Source organism: Acyrthosiphon pisum, unplaced genomic scaffold (genome assembly GCF_005508785.2).
Source record: "Acyrthosiphon pisum isolate AL4f unplaced genomic scaffold, pea_aphid_22Mar2018_4r6ur Scaffold_10418;HRSCAF=11023, whole genome shotgun sequence".
Classification (NCBI taxonomy): domain Eukaryota; kingdom Metazoa; phylum Arthropoda; class Insecta; order Hemiptera; family Aphididae; genus Acyrthosiphon; species Acyrthosiphon pisum.
The window spans coordinates 1-1,461 of NW_021758689.1; the positions used below are offsets into that span (position 1 = coordinate 1).

Consider the following 1,461-nt stretch of genomic DNA (forward strand, 5'->3'; position numbering starts at 1 on the left):
TAGTGTTGTACCAATAAATTGGTTGACTCAAACCAATCCTCAGTTTTGCTACTGGCCACCTGGAATTGTTGACAGTGATGTCCTACAAATGGCTGAGGATCCTCAATATACATGGACTAAGTATCAAGTTAATGTTCATGGTGGGAACAAAACTTATGGTAAGCAATTATGAAAACTTATTTAATAAATAGTTAGAATTTATTTGTAAACAATTATAAAAATTGACTCATAAAAAAATATTTGATTTATATCACAGATAACTTTAGGAAAGCATGGTATCAGCAGGTAGAGATTGAAAAATCAACTACGGAAACAGAAATAGAAGAACACGAAGTCTTAAGACATAAAAGAACTAAAAAGATGCCATCTTTGAAAAATAAGTCTGTATTTGATGTATCTGATGAAAGCGATAATTCCAGAAATTCTGATAGTAATTGTTTAAATTTTCATTTCTTTTATTTGTTAATGTCATTAGTTATAATTTAAATAATTGTATTTAGGTTGTTTTGATGTAATGGCTTCATCTTCCAACCAACATTTCGACACCCCAGATCAAAACTGCAACAACCCAAATAATTGGTTTGTTGGGTATAATGTGTTTTCTATATTGTTTCTCTATGTAACGTAATGTAAATTATAATTTTGAAAATGCTCTCTCGTGGTCAATAATTTAACTATATTTTATTGTGTTCTTGAACTGAAATCGTTACAAGATCGTCTATAAGATGGTGTACATAACTTGAATTTGTTATAACTCGAGTTGTTGCAGTTTTGAACTGGGGCGTCGATTTAACAGTAACTGTTCCGGCTGCACCGATAGGTATATTAGCTTCAACTAGTAGTTTTTCACCAACAGTTGGAGTAGAGTCTGCATATAGTCTGGATTACACAGAATTGATGCCAAAAATATCAAAACAAACCATTCAAACTGCTCATTTGTGTTCTGCATCAGACATTTCACCTAAGGTATTTATAGTTACTTATGTCTTGCCATTATAATGTTTTGTATGTTTATGTATCAATCTAAACGTAGCATATAGATTTTCAACTTGTACTTAATAACTACATATTCCATAATTCACATAAATGTTTTAGCAAAGCAATTCAATAGACACATTAAGTGAGATGGTTCTTCAACAAAATAATGGTAATAATACTTAATACTCAAATATTGAAGTGATGGAAAAATAATTTTTTTAAATTACTTTTGAATAATTAATACCCCATTGGTACCTAATAATATAATAATGTTGTGTTAAAAAAAAAATACAATTTTTATCAATAAATATTTTAACAAAGATAAATCATTAAATATTTCATAATTTAATACTTAAAATAACTGCTTGAATGTATAACTCAAGGTCTTTTTTTAAAATTAATAATTGAGTTAAATTAATATATTTTATAACTTTAGCTATAAACTATATATTTGCTTTAAGGTAACTATTATTTATATCCAGG

The 1,461-nt window shown here is 27.9% G+C and overlaps 1 protein-coding gene across 1 annotated transcript; it reads left to right on the plus strand.

Annotated features, from left to right (window-relative positions):
- The first annotated feature begins 9 nt into the window (after positions 1–9).
- Positions 10–1,223, plus strand: LOC100571756. Its single transcript, XM_029491835.1, has 5 exons — positions 10–158; positions 257–430; positions 501–538; positions 790–966; positions 1,096–1,223. The coding sequence occupies exons 1-5, from the start codon at positions 89–91 to the stop codon at positions 1,159–1,161; spliced, it is 525 nt and encodes a 174-aa protein (XP_029347695.1). The 5' UTR covers positions 10–88; the 3' UTR covers positions 1,162–1,223.
- Positions 1,224–1,461: the final 238 nt, after the last annotated feature.

Bases quoted from the DNA above. Each gene is read 5' to 3' on its own strand.
- LOC100571756 (XM_029491835.1), top strand. From the start codon at position 89: ATGGCTGAGGATCCTCAATATACATGGACTAAGTATCAAGTTAATGTT. The intron at 431-500 runs GTAATTGTTTAA...AATTGTATTTAG, and splicing joins TAATTCCAGAAATTCTGATA to GTTGTTTTGATGTAATGGCT. The intron at 539-789 runs TTCGACACCCCA...TGGGGCGTCGAT, and splicing joins CTTCATCTTCCAACCAACAT to TTAACAGTAACTGTTCCGGC.